Source organism: Stegastes partitus, unplaced genomic scaffold, assembly GCF_000690725.1.
Source record: "Stegastes partitus isolate 25-593 unplaced genomic scaffold, Stegastes_partitus-1.0.2 Scaffold1520, whole genome shotgun sequence".
Classification (NCBI taxonomy): Eukaryota; Metazoa; Chordata; class Actinopteri; family Pomacentridae; genus Stegastes; species Stegastes partitus.
This window is the reverse complement of record NW_007579251.1, coordinates 25,348-47,656: the sequence shown is the minus strand read 5'-3', so window position 1 is coordinate 47,656 and position 22,309 is coordinate 25,348. Positions and strand designations below refer to the sequence as shown.

The window sequence follows — 22,309 nt, the reverse complement described above, 5'->3', positions numbered from 1 at the left end:
TCCTCAGTCGTGGAGTCTATCCCAGCTGACTTAGGGTGAAGGCAGGGGACACCCTGGACAGGTCACCAGTCTACCACAGGGCTACACTTAGAGACAGACAACCAAGCACACTCACATTCACACCTATGGACAATTTAGAATCACCAATTAACCTCAACGTGTTTTTGGACTGTGGGAGGAAGCTGGAGAACCCAGAGAGAACCTACGCAAGAACATGCAAACTCCACACAGAAAGAACCTCGGTGTCCTCACCAGGACATGAACCGGTGACCTTCTTGCTGCAAGACAAAGGTGCTAACCACTGATCCACCTTGCAGCCCAAGGCACTCACAATGTATTTAATTAGTTTTATGTTACCTACAGTGGGACAGTTAACAATTTGGTGTCTTTTTTTCTCATCCACCATCAGGTAAGATGACCACTGATCCAATTTCTTTTAAGTTTTGTATTCATCAAAATAATTACTCATAACTTTAATTAATATTTGCAATCTATTTTTATAGTGCATACCTATGTCAATAATTTCAAAAGTGAGAAGTAAATACCTGAGCTTTGAATGGTAAGTCGTACATCTTCAGCAAAATACAACATCTTCAAAAACACCAAATACACAGAACATCTTTTATTTTAGGCTACAGCGTGACTGAAGGTCTGTTTCACAGAGCAAAGACAGACTGTAGACACTATTGATGAATTTTACTAAAAAAAAAAAGTGACAGTCCATTTAGATGCCTCTTCAATACTACACAACAAAATGAAATATACATTATGTACATTTTCTCAGAGCAGGGAGGAACAATTCCTCACTAACACTTTACATAGATGTCATCGACGCAAAAGGGACAGACAGAGAGGAGAAATATGTGAGGACAAAAACTGACCAACGAAGGTGCAAGACAGTCAGAACAACATTTTGTAGTGAATAGTATCAAATTTGAACAGTATTGGTCACAAAATAATACTCCAGTGGCTCAATAGGCAGATGTAGACAGTAGAGAAAAAGAGGTAAGTTCAAATAGATTCTGTAACTGTATCAAAACGGCCCAGCACATCGCACTGCGATGCACATGGTGCAAAAATAACCGGATATTTATCTCACAGTATTGCAGAGCAGAACTGGGCGATCCAGTGAGTAAAGACTTAAATGTAGTACCAAAGGACCCAAAGTGCTGTAACTATAGTGTATTCACAAGGTTAAAAAAAAAAAAAAGATTTATTGAAATATTGAATAATGAAAACAGTTGAAAGTGCACTAGCAGGAAAACATAAATGACTGAATGACAGTCTTTCTTTTCCTGCCAAAAACTTAGAAGTGGAACCAAACAAGTAAACTTTGAGCCTAATGTGTGGCCGGTTTGGGTAACCTTACACGTAGTGCTGTGAATGTTGGCATGAGCTAAAGGAGAACGCAACCTCTGGACTCTCTTTGATTGAATTTCTATCATTATGTGAAACCTTACTGTTTTTTCTGTCCTCTATCATTTAACAGGGACATGCTCATGTAACTTGGGTAACAGGCAAATAGCACAAATCCAACAAGAATATACTTAAGCTTGAACATTCATGCAATAATTACTTTTCCATCATCCTGAAAAACCACATAGTATTTGCATTGTTACATGTAAACCTGCAGCACCTCATACTACCTCTCATTTTCCCTACCCTGGCCTCTCAGCACAAACCAGAAAGAGAGTTGCTTTGTCTCTAGATACTGATCTAAGGTCAGTTTTAGCATTTCCTCCATGTAGAGGGTGTGCCATCAATTGAATATATGATTCAGCTAATGCAATGAGGAGACATGTGTCGACATACAGTATGTTAATTGGACCGCAGATCTGTGCCTGAGGGCAAGGCCTTAGTCTCTCCTGAGCATAGTGGGATAAGGGGCACTGGGGTGTGAGGTTCTGATGTGTGTGTGCATGTGTGTGTTTGTGTATGGTAGCAGCAGAGTCAGCTGTGCTACCCCTTCGTTCACTGTCCTTCCTCCTCGCGCAGGAACTGGAAGACTGATGAGAAGTCCTTGTTAGCGTAGCCGCGAGAGCACATGACTCGGTAGATCTGGTGGGCGAGGGAACCCAGAGGAATCGGTGTCTTAGTGTTGGTGGCAGTGTTTTGGGCCAAACCAAGATCCTTTGAACAGAGGCACAAAAAGAGACCGAGAGAAAAAGTAAAAGAAAGGTTGTTTAATATGATAACCTCTTGTTTTAACAGCTGATATGAGGAGCTTGAGGGATATTAAAATTTCTGCATTTTAATTTGTGGAGTCTGCAGAAATGTCAGTAACAATGTGTTAACAGAGGAAGCAATTCACTGAATAATGCAGACACAGACTGACTCATACAATGACAGTAAGTCAGACAGATCAGAGAAAACAAGAGCAGGGAGAACCACACAAAAAAGACTCTAAATAATAATAATAATAAAAAAAGACGAAGAATAGCAGTAGCTAAAACGCCCAAAAATTACTCAATTACTTGATAATCATAACTTTAAAAGGAAGCAGTTTTGAGTATTGGTTATCCATTTTTATCATTTATCATGAAAAAAGGGTAAGCATTTGGTAGTTCCTCAAAGGCCAGAATTTGCTGATTTGCTCCATTTTAATAAAATTTTAATTACCATCTTTGTGTTTTAAAAGTTGGTCGGAAAAAAACAGCAATTTAAAGCTCTCCCCTTGGGCTCCTCCAGCTGAATAAACGACCCAAAAAGTGATCAACAGATGAACGGATAATGAAACTAATCATCTGATGCAGTCCCAGCAACGAATCACAGATGCTGAAAACAAGGCATGACACAATGAGAGAGGGCAGGTCTTGTACCTTGGCCATTAGTGTGGTTCCAAAGCCACCCTGGTAGTTGTTGGCAGAGGGGACTCCCTCCATCACTCCGGGGACAGGGTTGTACGTGTCGCTGGACCAGCAACGACCTGAGGACATATTGAGGATCTTCGCCAGCAGTTTGGGGTCTAAACCCAGTCTGGAAGAAGGAGACAGAACATTGTAAATAGAAATGTCTTCAAAACAGAAGGATACACCACCAAAATATCACACCGAATTATTATAGTTCTATTTTACATTGAGGCTTTTAGCATCTAAGTGAAAAGGTACAAAAACAAAAGAGGAGTTATGCAAGAGAAAAGGGACAGGGACGGGATGAACAGGAGCACCGATTATGGTGTTCATTTTAAAAAGAGAAATGTGGCAAAAAGATGGGTGTGGGGGCGCCTGGTGATTGCAGTGACCCCCATTGAACCTTATGCCTGGCTGTGACCATTCCTCAGTGTTAATGGCTGAAGGCTTTGTAATGCTGGCTAATGCAGTATTGATGTTTACCACCACATCTATCCTTCATCATCCCTCGTTCAAGAAAGTGGAGGAGGAGAAGTGGTTAAGCAGCACAGGGGAGCCATAAACCTCGCTGTCACGATACAGAGGCGCACTTCTTACTTCTGCTGCCCCATTTTGCAGCAACCCACTTTCATATGCAAGAGGACGAATCTCCAGGCTATGATAACAAGCAGCAAGAAGCAAATGAGACAAAGAAAGAGACAGAGCACAGACAGAAGCAAGGAGTGAAACCAAGTGCCAACCATTACAGTAGGGAGGGTGTAACTGTAGCGTCTGTGTCGGCCATTCAGCTCGCCTGTGTAGTGCAGCTTTTGTATATTAATGGTTTTAAGGCCAGTGTAAAGCCGACCACATCAAGTCCTGGCTGCCTTAGTTTACTGTTACTTACAGGCCTGTAACTCTATTCTGCTCTCAATATGACTATTAAACCATCATAGGTCCTTAAGGCCAGCAGCCTCCCTCCCTCCCTCTCTCCACCTGGCTCTCATTCTGCCATTACTGCCACAGTTTTATTAGCTGTCTACTAACTAATTAAGAATAGGAATTGCGTTTACACTCTCTCCATGTCTCTCCCTCCCCATTTTCCCTTCCCTTCATCTCTTATGTGCCTGCTCCGACTGCCTAATTTTAAAAAGAAACAGTTTTGGAAATATGGCATAAGTGACTCTGCGTGTTTTTGAAAATGGCAGTCTCGCTCATGATGGCTTTTTTAGTTTATGTCTGTAAGCATCCCTCGCATCCTGCTACTCCTCTGCTCTTCCTCCCCCTCGCCTTCCATGCTGACACCTCCCTGTCTGAGGACTCTTGGGGACATATGTTTGACATCGCACACAAACCCCCCCTCTCAGCTCTCCTCACACACACACAAGCAGGCAGCCCCTCCCTGCGTTCTGGGTCAGCAGCTGAAAAGGTTACCGGCTGAGCTACAATAAAGCGCGTCCGAGCGCGCAGATCGTTTGTTATAGCGACCAGAGACGCTGACGGGGAGCTGTTGTCCTCTGTTAACGATAAATCAATGAAGTTCCCCTCTTGCTCCCATCACACATACACACACCGAAAACCACTCACACACACACACACACTCAACTGTGGTTATTAGCTGACGCAGTGGTGTTGTTCCTCGCCTGTGGTAATTTGCGTGGAGAAGAGGACATGTCACGCTTTAACAAGATTGACATGGATAAACACACACGAACGATGAAACAAATGTGTTGCCGTGTGATGCTGCCGTAGATTAAAAAATGGGAGAGAGATGGGGCTGCAGATGGAAATAAGAGGGGAGGGTGTTTATGTGCTGGGAGCTCTAGCAGGTGGAGTTCATTTGCAGCACTGATATTAACTGTCTGTTTCATTATGATTAGCTTCTCGTCCTCATCTGATGCCACAAGAGAGGAAGCCCAACCCGTTCCCCATTTATTATTTCATTAAAGAGCTAACGAGCACATATACACACACAAGCGTTTACTATCCCATTTATAGAGGCAACAAGCGCGTTTATCACCCATGTTTAATCTTCATCGGAACATATGCTCACAATTCATCTAAACGCTCAGAGAAGGAGAGATGCGTGTTTGTGCTCATGTGTGTTGTGGTAAACCTATTTCTGTCTCAGCACAAAAGGATTCTGTCTCGTTATATGCTTTGATTTGCCTCTTGTTCTCCCCATAAAATGAACAAAGGAACAAATATGTGTGCTTGTGCATCAATGACTGCATGTCTGCACGCATGGATGGGCGCAGGTACATAGGCGCGCAAGGTGAACTGTAAGCTGTAAAAGTGTCATATCCCTTCCTGGGCCAGTCGTCTCTCTCTGTCTCTCTCTCTCTCCTCTTCTTCCTCTCCTTTCATCTTCATGTGGATCATTAAAATCACGGCTGCTCCTCTCCACCACTCTACGCTACTCTCTGCAGCTTCTCAGCCCCCTCTTTCACTGACTGGTTGGCTGCATGCAGAAATTACAGCGGGCACAAAAGAGACAAGAGAAGAGATGAAAGGATTATAAAAATGAGAAGGTAAAGCAAATATGGATGGGGATAAAAAAAACGAAAGAGAGGAATGTAGAAAGACAGGGTGTGCATGTGGGTTTGGGAGTGGGAGAGTGTGTGTGTGTGTGTGTGTGTTCATAATTGTCATGCGTGGCCATTCCTTGCACTAAGAGAACGTCACGCTCTGCTGGAGACGGCCCGAGCTTCCATCTGAGATCAACAAATTAGCTCCATGAACAGAACTGTGTGTATGTGAGTGCGTATTTTTGTGTGTCTGCCTGCATTGTACAGGTAAGGAAACGCACACACATATACATATATTTGAAGAAAGGGCAGCTCTATCAGGTCCAAGTCCACCATGATAAAATGTTATTGCCGTTTTCCTGTAAATTGGCTGTGAGTGCTCAGTCTCCTTTGTGTTGGACTGTGTCAGTGTGTGTGCGTCTGTACACATGCGCCTAAGAGAGCGTCCTCTCTGCATAAGAGGCTGGGCCGCAATGCAGCATGGGAGATTTACGGGTGTGGGCTCTCTAAACGATGACAGTCTTTGTCAAGCCCTCTAATAAAGCCCCAGAGATTGGCTAGTAAGAAGACGGGGAAACACGAACGGGAACACACACACTGTGCAAGAACGCTCATACAATCAAGACTGAATATGGGTCAGTCTCGCAAAGATATAAAAATAATTCACATTCAAAGGAAAGGGATGCAGTAGTTAGTATTCTGTTTTTCACTGTAATATATTATAATGATGTGCACTGTGAGAAGTTGTTGTACTGGTAGAAAACTGCTGTCTTCAGTGTATCTGGATGTAAATCTGTGTCTGCGTGTGTGTGTGCTTCAGAGACAGTGTGGCAATGTGTAAATCTGTGTTGCTCCCTTAATGCCTCCATATTTCAGAGGCCTAGTGAGGGGATTTATGTGCGACTGCTCATGCCAATTTTCCTCCTCTGTCTCAGCACAGATAAATCAGACGCACTAACACAGCTGCACTGTGCAAAGAGTAATTCGCGTACATGCACGCACTCACACATACACACTCACACACACAACTGGATGCACATACCATTTTGCGTTGTAAACCCCATAAAAACACATAATAGTAAAACACTGAACAGAGGAAACAGTCTATTATTGACAAGGGATATGCATAAACGGAGTAGAAAATAAATTCACACATCATTCATCTGAGGAATAAGTGATTTATAGGCTTTATGTATGCAAACTGCACTCAAAATGCACTGTCCTGACCCCTACTTCCAAAAACAGGGAGATTCTTAACAGACACTACACTCTGATGAGGCTTGGATGGACAGAGGCTTGTTCACACCTCACTCCTTAGATGATTTCTACTCATATGGGATTATATTGGCCTAATTCAGAAGACTTCATATCCCATCATCCTCAGCGTCCTGGCCAAAGAGGCTTTGTGCCAGGACGAGGCATGATGAATGATGGGATTTCTAGGTGGTGTGCAGTGGTAGGGGTGTGGCAGGAGACTGGTGAGAGCTCAATCAGCAGATGTAAATCAGACCCTGTGGCTCCACCCCCTCATCCATCTCGCTCCAGCAGAGGCGGCTGTGACTTGGGGCAGGGCTGACCCCTTTGCACTTCCATAAACTACACACACCCACACAGAAGCACACGCACATTTCCAAACCTGTATTGAAGTAGTAAATTACAGCTACAGCCATATCACCGGTGTAGTAATTGCTTTTTATTGTGACGGCTATATCTAAGGGCAATTTCATAGTTGAATTAATGCGTGGCTAAAAGGTTGTAATCGTGCCGTTTTAACTTCATGGTACTTATACTTGCCATGATAACCTAATGTCTGGAAACATACTATTTCTCCACATCCTTCAACAAGAAAAGGGAACTGAAATGGATGCATTGAATCCTTGTTTTTACATGCACACTTTTACCCCACAGAAGCTACAGTACATCTGCATGTGAGCAGCATATTTCAAATACTAGCTTGTATTCCAGACTTTCGTTGGGATAAGTCATTTACACCTACTTTTGATATCCAAAATAGACATTCTTGTTGCAGTGTTCCCACAAATAAACCAGCCATTGTTACTTTGACATTTACCTTTACCATGTAAATGAAGCCACTGATAGCACAGTTTCAGTATTGTTTTGCCTGTAGGCAGCAGGTTCATGTAGAATTTGCTTACAATACCTGATGCCAAGGTTCATGGTCTCTGCAGTCCCAATCATTCCAATGGCTAGCAGCATGTTGTTGCAGATTTTAGCAGCCTAGAAGTGTGAATAGAAAGAAGATAAAGCACTTCTTGTGTATGTGTTTGCAAGACAACTCATGACACTGGATGATAAAACAATTAAAAGGTATGTGAGGATACAAATGTGAACAGAATTGTCAAAAGAGAAAGCACTTCAGTTTAGAGCTCTGTTTGAAGACGTATTAACCAAAAGTCAAAGATCTTTCTTTGCAGTTATGTTGTAGTTTATTACTTTTAGCTATAGAAACAGGCAGGTTTAATTATTTCCCAGAAAAACAAATGCATAGTTTTTAATGTTATTAGATGAGACTGAAGACAAATATATTTCATGTTTTACAACTGAAATGCTTGTTATTAAAACATCATTTTGTGTGTGTGTGTGTTCCTCCAGATATAGCACTGTGAAAATAAATTGTGCGTTTGAAATGGAATGTTTTTGTGTCATATTTTTGGTGTAAACTTTGGGAATTAAAGACATTTTTTTGTTTGTAAGAAGTTTTGTGTTTAACAAATGTCTTATTAGTGGAATAGCATGTTTTTTTAAATCTTATAGTATGTATGGATTGGGCACTTGTATATGCAAGATACAATATATAGTTTAACTAACAAGCAAACTACAGTATGTACGAGGTGTGTCAGAAAAGTTCCAGGACTGGTGTCACAAAAGATACATTTCGAACCCAAACTACAAACTATGAGTTTTTCCCTTCAGACGATCAACCAGCACGTCTACAAAGAGATCCTGCAGCGTTTACGTCGTTCAGTGCACGACAAGGGGTGAGAGTTGTGGCAGGACAAGTCATGGCTGCTTCACCATGACAACGCGCCTGCTCACAATGCCCTGAGCATCCGACAGTTCCTGGCTGAGAAGAACATTGCTGTGCTGGAGCAACCTCCCTACTCACCCCACCTGGCTCCATGGGATTTTTTTCCTCTTTCCCAACCTCAAGGGGGGTCATCAAGGGAACCCGTTTTGAAGATGTGGACGACATCAACATGGTTGTGACGACGGAGCTGCGGAGGATCCTGGAAGAATCCTTCCAGGAGTGCATGGCGGCGTGGCAGAGAAGGCTGGGAAAGTGTGTTGGACTCCAGGGGGATTACTTCGAAGGGGAAAACTTGTAGTTTGGATTTGAAATATATCTGTTTTGACACCAGCCCTGGAACTTTTCTGACACACCTTGTAATTCTTATGTCCATGATATCTATGTGTGTAGAGTTTTTGTTCGTGTTCATGCATCTGTCTTTACCTGTCCAGTGCCAACCTGCCCACAGTAGACAACATTGGCTCCCATGCAGGTGAGCAGCTCCTGAGCAGCGTTGTATTCCTCTTCTACTCCACCTACCATGAAGGTCAGTTTGGCCATGCTGGCAGCCCCAACACCTAAACACACACACGACATGTTCAAGTGAAGTAATGAGGTCAACTGCGGTGAATAAATAATGTGATAATATTTCACACATCAATCCCCAGCCTCCAAAGCAGTCTAACTCAAACATGTAGACCTGCAACATACACTACTTATATCGGATGAAATGGAAAGTTAGATTTGATAAAACTTTAAATAAGTGAGCATTAAATAAACAGGCATATCGAACTAAAATATATGGATTTGCCATTTAATCCATCAACCACTTGACTGTTTCAACACTATTATTGGTGCATCAGTGGTCAGCTGTGTACTGTTCTGTGTGTACATGCGAGACTCATTGTGGGACAGACGTGTTAAGTAGTTGTGCACCAGAGGGACAGAGGCATCTTTAAAAGCCGATTGTTGCCATCATCCACTGCACAACTCTCAGGGGAACCTTTGCCTTTTGTCTTGTCCCCCCGACTCTTTCACATACACACACACACACAGACCAACAGCTGTGCCTGAGGCCAGCCCCCCTCATGGGGGTATCAGTGACAGGCGTGAGGGGTAATTAACTTTACACTTTATCATGTTCAATTAGGCATCCCTCCCCATGCCTGATGGCTTAAGGAGCGTGCCATGTTGTAGGAGGCAACCTCACCCCCCCTCATCACCCTCTCCACAGGGTCCTTAATGCAAAAATAACCCCTTTCTGAGTGGGTTGAACCCAGCCGGCCTGAGTCTCTTATGCAATGGCACTGTCTCTTAAATGCTGTAGTGACTCATACTGAACACACAATGAGTAGCAGGATACACATACAGATGAACACACACAAATGCAGACAAAACCTGAAATAATAACAGTCGTAATACAATAAACAGCAACTTGAGAAATTGAGGCTGTGGACATTGAGGGAAAAAAAAAGCAGCGATCATGAACACTCATTCAAACTGACAAACTTTCTCTGCAAGAAGGAAGGAAACAAAAGGGAGAGGGGTGGAGAGAGGAGATGGAGTTCAAATCACTCTTTAGGGTGCCATACAGCTCTAATGAAAGACCTCTTAATAGTGAAAGCCTAATAATGTCAGTGTTAATAATTAAAAGGGAATTACTGGGGACAAAACAGCTGAAATCCCATTATTAGACTTCACTGCAGAGGAGAGTAGAGTAGATGTAAGAGGAGACTGGATTTACTGTATATTTCCATGGCCCATAAACATAAATATACATCCTCCTTTAATTGGCTATGCTGTTGTCAAGTATATGATGATGCCACTGCACTGTATATATATGTGTGTGTGTGTGTGTGTGTGTGTGTGTGTGTCAGTGATGAGCTGTCAGCAGGTCATTAGGGCCACATAATGAAGCTCAAAGCCCACGCTGCGGCAGCATACGGCTGCCACACACACCAATCATATACCCATATGGTTCACCGGAATGATAGATTTATTTCCTTTCTTATTACTTTATGTCATGTTTTCTGTTTGGTTCAAAAGCAGTCGAATCTAGTTTAATGTAACAGACTTTCTATACAATGTAAGACTAGCCCAGAACTTATTTTTTTACAAAACTAAATACAACAATACTGAAGTTGTGAAAGTTTTACTCATTGTGTCAGTTCTCTTCTATTTTACTTTCCTTTCATTTTCCAGTTTTATGCTGCAAGTTGAGCCTCACAAAATACAAAATCAAATACACACACAAACACAGAAAGAGCAGTGTGACAACTGTGCTGGTTCATTAGTGGAGATCACTGTTTGTAGACGACTAAAGAGGAGATTATTGATAACACAGTCGACATGCTAATCAATATATCTCACTGAGGAGAGAAAGGAGGAGAGAGAGAGAAAAGAGAGCAAGAGAGAGAGAGAGCGCAGTAGAGAGAGATGTAGAGATGACAGCAAAGCAGGAAAACGATCTTTCTCTTTCTACCTCCCAGCATCCCTCCCTCAAATTAACTAATCACCCATAATAAGCTCTTATGATCTGTAGTGGATTTCTATAAGGAGTGACACCAGGATGATGGAAGATCCTTGTTGGTGGAAGAATAACACATCATTAGCATAACAGTGTGTGTCTGTGTGTATGCATCTTGAGGGCATCAGCGAGTCTGTTCATTGTGCACGGACTGAAGTGCATTTGTGGTTGCGCGTGTGATTCTGTGTCTATGTGGTGTGTATACTTTCACTGCGTATTAATGTGTGTGTGGTGTGTGTGTGTGTGCGTGTGTGTGGGGACGTCCCGTTCTCGGGCCGGTCCTGTCAGAGACGGATTAAAGAGGAATCCTAATGAGGCTTCCTGAGCGCCGGGTACGCCGGCTCATCCATCCCAGCGGGAGTGACAGTCTTGGATCGTTAGCACTGCACAACTACACAACGCCCCCTAGGGGGGGAGACAAGGTGTGAGTATGTGTGTGGGGTTGGGGGGCACCTATGATAGATACAGGGTAGGGACACAGAGAGGAAAGAGTACAGTAGGGATAAAGATGCTAAGAAGACATCCACAAGAGACAGTTGCGTACTATATGCTACAACAAATACGTAACAAGATATACACTAAGCACAATGTAATTATACCAGAGTGCTATTAACTACAGGCATTGCCTTCTCGTTGAGATCTCTGAAAAAGGCTAAAAATAAAGGTGAAAATAAAACTGCAAAAACCAGCAGACAATCCTTCCTTGGGAGAAAATTCCCTTGGGAAAGAACCACCTCTTGCCTCAGTCACTTTCTCTCATCCACATCCAAGGGACAAGCTTTGGTTGACTGAGTCGTGGGTGCCCACCTCCCCACCCTCAAATCACCCAACACAAATATTCTCAGACTAGGCTGAAGTTTGCTAGACTATTAATAAGAAACTGTGTGACTTTTACTTTGCAAGGATGAGGGGGAGGAGAATGAAAGTGGCTCTTATAGTGTTGTGTGAAGTATGGAAAGGCACCACATAGAAAGTGTGTCTGAGTATGTGCATGTGAAAATTGTGTGTGGCCCATCCAAGTGAGCTTTCTTCAGTTACAGACATTACACATAAAGACATCTCCTTCATCTGCCCTATTAACAAAATTCAAGTGAATAAGCGAGCAATCACGCTCTATCAGGACAGATGCTTAACAGCAGGCTTTGACGACAGGCATTAACCGTGAACATAAGCGTTTGAAAGTAGTTGTGTGAAGGCAAAGGAAGATCAGAGAAACAACTCTGGTTTGGCCTGTTTGTAGTGAACACTAAGTTCATTAGCACTTCTTTCATTACACTCAAAAGAATCAACCAAAGCAATTCATGACAGTCGTATAACCTTTTAACTCTTTTTGAAGTGGTGCTTGTATGTACAAAGCAAGTGAGAATGTGAGTGTAAATGTGCATGCAGTATCTGTGTGTGTAAATGTGTGTGTGTGTGTGTGTACCAGAGACAGGTGCAGATCCCAGAGCTGGCCGCCAATAAGACGTCAGTTGGAGCTTCTGAGGCTGTGTCTCAGAGTTACGAGCCGCATGTAAACCAGTAGCCACTTTTTATTGGCGGTGGGTTTAAATTAAACTACATTTGCGAATATGAGGCAACACAAACAACACACACAGTCGCAGGCGCACACACACACACACACACACATATGGAGGGATGTTCCCAGTGTTTGGTAATGAATGACGCATTTGACAACGTTCCACAACCCTGCTTTTTTTTCCCCCCAGAGATTATACGGAAAAACACTTGGAGCAAAACAACACCTATAATATCATTAGAGCTCCACCAAACACCTCATTTCCTCAAATGACAATGTAACTGCTCTTACTGCAAGAATGCCAGGAGAGATTTAGGGATACGCCAGATTTCACATCACACCTTCACATCCAAATGTAGTTGGTGTAAACAAACTCTAACACTGGCAGTATACTGCATTGTTCACCACTAACTTTTTAACTATATGCACATGCAAGATTGTTTTGGCTCAGATGGAGTCATCTATAATTCAGACTGAAAAGAGCCTTCACACTTAATAGCGTAACAGCCTTGAGTCAATGGGAGTCGACTGCTTGGAGTGTAAGCCAGTGGGGGTAGGATGTTTACAGGCCAACAACGCAGCCTCATGTGGTCCACCATTATAATTACACCCAAGGGCAGATTTTTTTCTCAAACAAATTAAAACCCTAAACAGGCCCCGTAAAAAGCACAACGGATATCGAGTAAATAAGTGAAACGGGACGCGGGTGTGCGTTAACCAAAATCGCTCACACACAGCAGCATCAAAAATCAGCACTTTCAACAGTTTTTCTGCCAACTTTACTAATGCTCCTCTGTTATGTTAAAAACAGACTCTTTATCGGCTCCACTTAACGAGCGCAGAGCCATGAGAACTGACTCCTGCACACAAATACTCCATGAGAACCTTGAGCGAGTAGGCGACTGAAGAAAGTTTGGGTTTAAAAAAAAAAAAAAAGAAAGAAAAAACGAGGGAAGAAGGATAATTTAGTTTAGTGCTTCGGCATAGTTTCTTGGATATAAATGTTGCTACAGCCTTAAGGGTTTGCTTTGCAATGTCTGTCCATTGACCAGCAGGTCAGCCCTCATCATCATCATCATCATTATTTTCATCATCATCAGTAACTGCTCTATTCCATAGGGGAGCTGCTGGTCAATGGTAAGTGACAGAGAATAGAGGGAGCAAGAAAGAGCCACAATCAATCCTTTTCCTGGCCCAATGAGACTCATCTAGGATAGAGCAAGTTAATAATGATCCCCAATTAGGCTGTTAGCAGGCCGGGACAGACATACACACTTTTATACAGACACAATGCTAATTCGCTTTTAGATAAGTGACATGCTGTGTGACGTTTGGGCCACATTTGATGGACGGAGACTTTTTGGTATGACTCATACACCAGCTGACTATCTGTCTGCACACGCTCACATACACAGCAGATGACACAGGGGCAGAGTTGTGAGAACCAGTCCCCCAGCTGCTGTGGGTCTATCTCCATCTGGAGCATAGACTCGAACCCCCCCACATCACCTCCCTTCCATCATCACCATTGCTGGTCACTTCACCACCCTACACCCTCCCTCCCTCCTTCAGTGCCCCTCTATGTCACCACAACCCGTCAGTGGCAGGCTTGTTATGCTAATCTAGTCTTTGGACGACTGACGCGCTCTCGTACTGGTTAGCCATGACAGACTGCGGCAGCACCACCCCCTGCCTGTCTAACCTGATTCCTTATCTCGGAGTCAGAGAGTCATCACTAACCTTTGCTAAACAGCCTTCAAGCTCCGAGGCGCAACTGCTTGAATAATTTTATTCTCAGACTGGAACCGGTTAGTCCGAATGCAGAAACAAACACATTTGGATTGGTTTAAAACGAAAGGAAAGGCAAGTGTTCAGCTGTGTTCTTGTTAGCCATTTTGCCCAAATTCTCAGTGCCAAATTTACACACTATATAATTCCTATACTACGATGCAAAACGTATCACCCAAAACGTGCTTACTTTGTGTTACAAATCCAACAGTGTAGAGCTTTGCCTCTGACAGATGTAGTTATGTGACACACCAGTCAATGATAATGATTCATGAGTATCCAAAGTCTCAATTTGCTGCTTACTGTAGAGTAAACGATTGTGGGGTTGAATCTAATGATCAATTCTGCTATTCATTATAATGCTTGTTATTTTTTCAAATAGCCCAAAAAATCATGATGGTTTATGAAATACAACAAAATACTTCACATCACAATTTCTTAAAGCCTAATGTGATATTTGTAAGTGTTTTGTTTTGTCCTAATCCCACTGCTATTATTGACTGTGATAGAGATAAAAGCAGAGAAAAGCAGAGAGGCAGAAAAGACAAAGGAAAGCTGAGCCATTGATAGGCATTTTGCTTGAAAAATAGCTTAAACAACTGACAAGTTTTAAAAATAATTGCACCTACTTTGGGTCATTATCGTCTCATCTTTTCAGTTCAAAAAGACTAATTATCCTGTAGGGTAAAGTGAAAGACTCAGTCAGGGAGAGCTCTCAGACACAACATTGGTGTGAGTCATACTTTATGATATGATAAGTGTTTGGAAAATAGAAAGTGAGTATTTAGAGACTACAGTTAACACAGTGGAAATACTTTATATTCTGCTGCTGTTACTATAATTATTTTTTTTGTTTAAATTTCTCTGTAACTACTACATTCTTTCAAAATTCAAGGTATGAAAAGTCCATCCAGCAAACATAAGATATTGTTAAAGAATGACACAGTTTGGCAAAACAATCCAATCTCAAGATCCACTCACGAGCCTTTTCTCTGAGCTTTCCACTGTATCACACAGTCTTCATGGAATGGAGTTTGCTCACTTGTTGATAGGTAAGCTCTGTAGCTGTTTCGATTTTATTCATACCACCTCTTGTCTGTGCTGATTTAAAAGATACGCATGAAAGTTTGTTATATAACTTGGAAACAGTGTGACAAAACTCTCCATCTGCTGATTTGACATAGCCGAAAGCTCCATGAAAAGCTAGAGCCTTAAATAAGGAAGGTTTTGTGAAAGAACTCTTTCAAAGGTTTTGTGAAAGAACTCTTTCACAAAACCAGTTTTGGGCAAAATATAAACCAATATTAATCTGAATTTAACCAGTGTATTTTTTCATGTAGTTTATTTCAAAGTCAAAGCTGATTTTGCATAAGAAGCCCCAGGTCCTGTGGGCTTGGAGGTAGAAACAGTCTTTATCAGTCAGCAGAAGAGGGGCTTGGCAGCGTTGACTGACAAACCAAGTGGTGCCAGCCTTAACTTGAACAAGCTCCTACAGGCTGGAGGATGACGTTCAGACTGTCGGCAAATGACACATTGCAAAACTTAGGTTGAGTTGATGTGGTATGGATATGATTAGAGTGGTGTTGAGACTCAGCCTAAATAGGTAGTTAGCTGAGGATTATAAGACCTCGCAAACAAGCAACATTAGCCCGAATGCCTATAGTCCCACAACAGCTCGGCTCCGTCTTGCTTTCATTTGCACCGATTGCTGACTTTCCCACCACTGAAAAAACACAATGAAAGGTTTTTTAGGGACTTTTTAAAGCCATCGTCCGTTAGCAATGTGGCAGCCCACCATGGGCACACAGACACAAACACATGCATTCTGGGTAATTACTGCTAACGACCCCGCCGCTTGTTAGCCAGACCTCCTATTTTTGCCATCACTGTGCCAACACCCTGGGCCTGTGACATCAGAGCCTGTTTTGTTGTGGGTCAACTTTGCATGCGGACGTTTTTAATGACACCAGACAGCGGTAGACGTGTGTGTGTGTGTGCACAAGCAAACGTTAGCATGCCTGAAGAACCCATGTCTAAGTTCATGTAACTGTGTCTGTGCAAGAAAGTGTTTGGAGAAATTGGGGCTAGGATCTTGTAAGATTACAGCTCTGTATAAATGTGTTTGTGTGTGTTTACCAGGACACAGCTGGCTCACGCAGCATTCAAGCCAAGACACTGGTCAATGTGGATGAATGGAAGCCAGCAGGATGCCCATGAGAAGAAAGTGAATGCTTTTTTGAGTGCTCTTTTTAAAAAGGGTTCTGACTCTGCAATTCAGATCCCACGGTTGCAGGCCAAACCTCTAATGACGCACACAATATACAAACACACATTTCTGAATAAAATGTGCCACCTCGCACAACACACACCAAGGGATTCATTTTATATCAAAAGAATTTCTAGATTAAAAATAAAAACAAGTGCTGAAACCACAGAAAGTACAGGCTGTGTCTGCAAAAGTTAAAAATTACAGCAGATCACAGCAAGTCTGCGTTCAATGTTATGTTATTCCCAGAGAACCAAATCAGCTTTGATTAGACAATGCGTCTTCCCTTAAGTCAATATAATCAAACATAATCAAAAGATATAGAAAACAACATGCTGTGCAATAAACGTAATGTAAATATTATGTTGCATTATACTGTGTCTCTTGAACCTGTCAAACAGAAAACCAGATAGTTTTTTTTTTTTAAGTTGAAAGACACATTTTTATTTTACTGTTATTCTATATTTTACTTTAATGACTGAGTAGGTATATTATTGGTCATAGAGCTGAGCTGTTGTCATCAGTCCTAGTCTCTCTTACACACTCATACACACAAACCTCAAGAGTATGACAATGCCCTGTTTGGGTAGGGTGCCATCTCCTGGTTGGAACAGAGCATGTAACCTCATAACCCACCCAGAAATGTGGAAAGCAGACTGAGGAGGGGGCGGGTGGGGGGTTAGGGATAGAGGGGACACAGATCTCTGAAATTTTCCATTGAGTTGTCACATACCGGAACACTCTTTCACGACCTGTCTTTGCAAGTTTGGCTTGGCTTATCAGAGTCGCACTATCGTCACCAAGTTCCACTCACGAGTTCAAAACAGAGCTGATTGTCTCAGACCAAAGATTTCCCATTGACAGTAACATAAAAGGGAGAAAATCATTACAATTTAGAGGTTGGAGGTGGTAAATGTTTGGTATTGTTGATTTATAAATGACTTTAATTGATTATTAGAATTATAACTGACTGTCAAAACTGCTTTTGATTGATTGTCTGCTTAGAATATTCAATTATTCTAGCTATATGCACGCATGGATATGACTTATCTACATCTGGAGGTGACACTGGGTGGACGGGTGCATGCAGCAAGTGTACATGTTCATGACAAAGAAGAGTCTCTGCAGAGCTTGCTGCAGAGACCAGAGGTAGCAGGTAAATCATTGGTCATCTCAGGCTAGTAAAAAGGGCTTAGTTAGGAGACAGGAGAGGAAGAACCTTCACAGAGGACTGCACACACAAACCGTGCACCGTCTATAATATGTAAACAGTGCGTGTGTTAAGGGAGAGTAACAGGCCTAAGGCTCTGATCTCACTGAGTGCAGTCAGTCTGTTCTGCAGACGCCAGCTGGTAAACATGCCAAAATGGGTCATACAAACTGTGTTTGTATGGGAGAGGGCGGGAGGTACAGTGTGCAATGTGAATTAAAGATTGTGCAATAAAAAGGAAATAGACCATGATCAGAGTTAGCAGTCAAACACGCAGGAATGACAGGATGTAGAAAATCTTAACTGCATACCTGAATCAAAAGAACTGAGTGGGTGTGTGTGTGTGTGTGAAAGAGAAAAAGATAGAGAGAGCAAGGGAGATGGACAGTTTTACTGCGATGTATCTCCTTCATGTCTTATCTCTCTCCTCTTCTCTTCTGCTCTCCATGTGAGGGCAGTTTCTCTCTTCTTTATGACTCTTTATCTGACATGAAAGGCACTAACATGGGATACCCGCCATTACGGCTCCATCAACATGAAAAGCCCTGACACGGGATTCTCCACTGCAGCTCAGCCCATTAAGGACGACTGGTGATCCTGTGCTCTGTCAAGAAGCCGTCACAAGCAGACAGCACCAACATAATGAGGACTTAAAACCTTAACCTTGCCTTTAAGACCCCCGGTCAAAAGCAGCAATAAAAACCTCAAGAGGGCACCTACTGGCTGGACCGCTCAGTAATTACAACCCATGTCCGAGCACTAACCCAGAAGGTCCAATAGTTTAGATATACAAAAGAGTATAAGACTGTACAGAACCAAGGCTGAAGGGTCATAGGCCTAACACTATGGCTGGTATTCTCATATGAACAAACTAGCTGTCCAATCCTGCTTTTGATACTGTCATCTACAACTTCTCTCATTTTCTTTATATAATTCTTTATATAGTTCCTAACACATGAATAACATTAGTTCCTACTTTTTTGATATTTAGAGTCAAGCAACTTCCACCTATGAAATGCAATACTCTAAAAAAAACTGTCAAAAAAAATAAAAAATCCCAAAGAGACAATAATATTTAAAAAAATCCCAATCAGAAATAGATTTTGCAGAAGTGAAGCGTTTGAAGGCAAAGACAGCAGCTTGGTTACTAATGCTTTGGCTGACACAATACCTCCTGACACTGGAGCGTCCATGAACACAGCACCCATCTTCTCTGCAGCAACTGCCATTTCTCTAGAGACAGCAGGATCAATTGTGGAGGAGTCAATCAGCAAAGTCCCCTTCTTCACCTTCCTGAGCAGAGCAAGACAGAAAGCATTAGCACAATGTGTGCAGTGCATGGAATACATTTTCTCTGGCCAAGCCTTCTTGTTTACCCAATAAACACCTTGCAAGTGTGTTGCTTCTCTCTTACAGTTTTTTTTTTTTAAAAGGTGGTGTGGGCTTGCATGAATGTTGCAAAATCACAGAGACTGTGAAATTAAAGTTTGCTTACTTGAGGATGCCATTTGGGCCTGTGTAGACTTCTATGACATTGGGACTAGAGGGTAGCATGGTGATGATGCGGTCTGCTTTCTCTGCCACCTCTGCTGGGGAGTCCACTACCTAAATATGGGAGTCATCATTAAACGGTGTCATTACCACATAATATACACGCAGTCGTGAAACAATTGTAGTAAATATAGCTCTGACTATCATACTATTTGTAAAATTCTGTTGGCTCAAAGTTTGTTAATTAGGTAACAATACTAAGAACTGCAGTGAGTTTCAAAGAATTGGTGGCCCTGCCAAGTACGGGTTTAGATGTGGGCATGCAATGTGTAGCTGACAGTGTGTTACCTGGGCACCAGTGTCCTGCAGCTCCTTGCAAGACTCAGGGAAGACGTCAGTAGCAATGACAGGATAACCATTTCTTAGCAGGTTTTTGGCCATGGGAGTGCCCATGTTTCCCAGACCAATAAACCCCACTGGCGTCTTTGAGGCCATTGATCGTGTTGACGCTAACAGAGAGAGAAAAAAAAGACATTAGAACTGTGGGGTAAATATATTTTGTTAAGCTGAAGTCCAGAGCAATACAAACACATTTAAACTCATTATCTTGAATGCTTCTCTGAACTGGTCCAGACAATAAAGGAGAGACTACTCCCCACTGTGAGCAGTGCTGTGACATACTTTTGTCTCTAAGACTAATTGCTGTCAGTTTAAATGTAGGTGAAGAGCAACTGTAAAGAAAAAAAAAATCCTAATATTTTCCAGAACGCATTAGTGCAGCACAATGAACTAATTAGAATCAATAATAACAGAGCTTTTTGTTTAGGTTGTAACTTACAACATCTTTTTTTGGATGTCTGGCCAGACAATGAAACACTTGTGGCTCAGCCAAAGTCTAGCCAGGTTAAGAGATAGTAAACAGAGTGGAAACTCTGGCAGTGTGCCAATCAGACTACAACAACCGGATTAGGCTTGAATAGAGAACAAACACAAAGCTTTGGCTTAAATTCAGTTGACTCCTTGACATATTCTGTAAATACCACAACAGTATGACTTCAGTGATAATGCAGTATCATCTGATACTGGCCTAAAATTACTAAATCAAATATGCTGAAGGTGTTGCTTCATTTGCTGGGAAAGAGTTTTATGTAGTGACACAATGGCACTTAGTAAATATGAGTATTTACTATGATGATGCGATCTATAAAATGAAAACAACAGTAGAACAGATACTTCCGCCAAGTGGCTATTTTGTTTTAGCACTACTTCTTGTCGCCATCCATTGTTTACCATTTTCCCAACACAGTATTTCAAAAATAAATGGCACCATCCTTATAAAACACAAGCGTATGTTTTTGGAGGTTCAACTTGTTGGTTTTAAAACTTATTTTTGGAAACAAAGCCTTTACCAGTTTGAAACTGTAGAAGTGAAACACATTCTCAGTCATTACTTATTTTTATTAAGCAAATTGTTAATTTCCCAAATAATAGAAAATCTACTATAAAACTATATATTTTTGTTCCCATAAGCACTCCAAAACAATTCAGAATTGTACAGTTTACATTGATGTAACACAGAGAAATGGAAAAGTTGTTTGAGAAACTGGAAACAGGAAATGTTTTGCAGAGAATGATTCATTTATCTTTTCTATTATCAATTTTATGAATAGCTTAATGAAAACAAAACAAAACAATAATGATAATAATGAAAATAAAGGACCCCAGATCTACTCATCTGTCATTCCAATCATGCATCAAAGTTCTCCAAAATAAAAGGATCTCATTGATCAAAAACACAAGCAGCTTAAGCTTTGGGTCCTCTGTGTGTTATTCAAGCACCAGATTGAAATCACTCTTCTTCACACTTGTGCATTTGGAGTGAGCACATGAAAGAGGAGAAATTGCTGGTATTTGCTGCTAGCTTGCTAATTCACAATTCAAGACTTGAAGGCTGTGGATATTGGAAGCTTTCTCAAAATAGAAAGAAATAAAGCAGTGAAGCACAGATGAGGCAGGAGGAGGTGGAGGAAGAGCTATATCCAGGTGGGTAACTGTCATTAGGCCAAACATGGACAGTGTTTTTATTGCTTAAAAAAAAATCAGAAACACAGATAGCATATTCAATCTGAATATTATTAATATATTAATTTCTCTTATGGGATTTTATGTGTGATTTTTTTTCTCCTCACCAGCACCTGCATCTCATCTCCTGGACCATTTAAAGAGTTGCTCATCCAAAATACCATAAAACACACACAGTATTAAAAATGTAAATGAACATTAATAACCTAACACATAAACCACATTCATTCCAACTAAGAGCTAAAACTGGTAACTCTGGTCTAACTCAGGTGCTATCAAACATTTTTATCACAAGGCACACCTTTACATGTGATAGAATCTCTGTGAAACATCACAAAAGAGAATAGTTCAAAGGCACTGACTTGTCAAGGGTCTGCTTGTTATGAATTTGAATCGATTTTTGGCATTACGACAATCAATCAAATTAATGTTCACAGTTGCTGATTCAGGAAAGCATAGGTGTGTCTTGCACTGTTTGATCTGCAGTGATGCGTGGACTGAGCAGGCGCTGGACAGTGATGCAGCCCAAAGCTAATCAATGGATTCTTACGGTGCAAAACATCCTATAGCATTGTAATTAGCAATTGAAAGCGACTAATACAATGCAACACCCACCACAGCTGCACCACATAGTAGTCATACAAAGGTCTATAAAGGGAACTACTATCGGTTAAAATTAGCTCTATCTTGCCGTTGCTTCATGTGTCAGCATGCTTATAGTCATCACGCAGACAATGCTGGACAGCTCAGGGACATTGTGTCCAGGCTGCAACACTTGGCTAACATGGACAGTAAGTATTCATACTTTCTTCAAAGGGCTAACAAGCTAGCTAACAAGCTGCAGCACACAGCAGTCCGCTTTTATTCACCTCCGAACACACTCGTAAACGAAAAAAAGGCACAAGGAAACTGACAACACAAGCAAATACGTTACCGAAGGCAAAGTCGACATGCTTATTCCACCTTAACAATAAATTTCGGGACCCTCTAAACAACGCAGCCATGCTTCTTTCCCCTTGACCTCGGCGTACGGTGACAGCTG

At 41.8% G+C, this 22,309-nt stretch overlaps 1 protein-coding gene across 1 annotated transcript; it reads right to left on the bottom strand.

The window, feature by feature from the left end:
• Positions 1-607: 607 nt before the first annotated feature.
• On the bottom strand, positions 608-22,290 carry hibadha (3-hydroxyisobutyrate dehydrogenase a). The gene is made up of 8 exons (XM_008300277.1): positions 22,202-22,290; positions 19,534-19,694; positions 19,190-19,299; positions 18,866-18,987; positions 8,829-8,962; positions 7,518-7,594; positions 2,820-2,976; positions 608-2,130 (listed from the first exon to the last, which is right to left on the bottom strand). Exons 1-8 carry the CDS (start codon positions 22,269-22,271, stop codon positions 1,972-1,974), a joined length of 990 nt encoding a protein of 329 aa, XP_008298499.1. The 5' UTR covers positions 22,272-22,290; the 3' UTR covers positions 608-1,971.
• Positions 22,291-22,309: the final 19 nt, after the last annotated feature.